Source organism: Fusarium oxysporum, chromosome 4 (genome assembly GCF_000149955.1).
Source record: "Fusarium oxysporum f. sp. lycopersici 4287 chromosome 4, whole genome shotgun sequence".
NCBI classification, from domain to species: Eukaryota; Fungi; Ascomycota; class Sordariomycetes; order Hypocreales; family Nectriaceae; genus Fusarium; species Fusarium oxysporum.
The window spans coordinates 5,023,263-5,024,466 of record NC_030989.1 but is presented as its reverse complement, the minus strand read 5'-3'; the positions used below and the strand labels follow the sequence as shown (position 1 = coordinate 5,024,466).

The window sequence follows — 1,204 nt, the reverse complement described above, 5'->3', positions numbered from 1 at the left end:
CTGTGAAACTAACTAGTATCTGCAGAGTACAGATGCTAATTTATTTTTATATTTTACTTGATAACGAGAGCAGTGAACGGAGAATTTTAATAATGACAATCGAATACATATAAGCCGTTTAAATTTCTTTGCAGCAATTTAAGATCTTCTTGAGATATCAAAGAAGGAATATAATATATTTTCCTAATCTATATAACACAACAGGATTGCGAAAAACCTTCCTAGTCTTTAATAACCTTCACGGATGCTCAACCTAACCACAACATCTACTAGAAAGGTTAAAGCGCTAGTAGAAAGGATTCGCAGCCTTACATAGTCTACCATCGCTTTGCTGCACCCAGTCTTCACTTCCTACACACTTAAAGCACCAAAACACACCGTTAGGATCATACTTCTCCTTGACTCTGTTCAATCGTGGATAGCTTTGACCAAAAAAGGACTGCTGCCAGCCAGGCTCAAAAGCATTCGCCTAAAAGGAAAGATGTTAGTCAACGGCGCTGTCCCAGTGATTGGTGATTGAGCTATCGTTACCTCATTGAGATAGGCTCCCGAAGAAAGATCCAACTGTCGCAAAGAATCGAGTTTGTTGTATGTCATATTTTTGACGATAGACTTTGCCTTGGTATCGGGCGTTTCGTTGCTCCAGGACTGCGAAAGAATGAGGTGGACAACTGCCTTCCTCCAAGACGGGTTCAAGGCGTTGTCAACGGGTTTTCGGCTGATGGTCAAGATTCCAGAGACAGATACATTGGGAATACCTCCCTGGAGAAGTAGTTAGCTGAGTTCTTGTATATTATTTGAGGGAGGGTGTTGATTCAGGCTTACCTTTGGAGCTTTTGCCTGCGGCCCATGTATTCGGAGTGTTTCGGCAAATTCTGCAGTCTTGTTGAACACCACCTCCTTCGTGATCAATCGGGATGCGGTGATGCTATCCTCCACAGGCACCGCTCCTAGGTCGGGAAGATTTGCCAGTAGATCCTTGAATGAGGTGAGGGGAAGTGTGGTGATGGAAGAGACTACAGCGTTTTTCTCGTTATGCAGAAATTCCTGAATAGGCTCCATGATCTTGAAGAAAGTCTCATTCGAGCCATTCCACAAGAAGAGAGAACCGCTCAATGTCAAGTTTGGCTGGAAGGTGGACCGCTCATGGTGTAATAACCAGAAATGCCCTTGTCCTGCATTGCAGGGAATAGCGCATGTAGTC

At 43.8% G+C, this 1,204-nt stretch overlaps 1 protein-coding gene across 1 annotated transcript in view; it reads right to left on the bottom strand.

Annotated features, from left to right (window-relative positions):
* Positions 1–408: 408 nt before the first annotated feature.
* The window catches only part of FOXG_04641 (uncharacterized protein), a gene marked incomplete at both ends in the record, with an annotated part of 2,122 nt that continues 1,326 nt past the window's right edge, over positions 409–1,204 (bottom strand). The window contains 2 exons of the mRNA XM_018382669.1: positions 409–762; positions 826–1,016. Coding sequence (XP_018239423.1) covers positions 409–762; positions 826–1,016 — 545 coding nt within the window. The remainder of the gene's footprint in view (positions 763–825; positions 1,017–1,204) is intronic.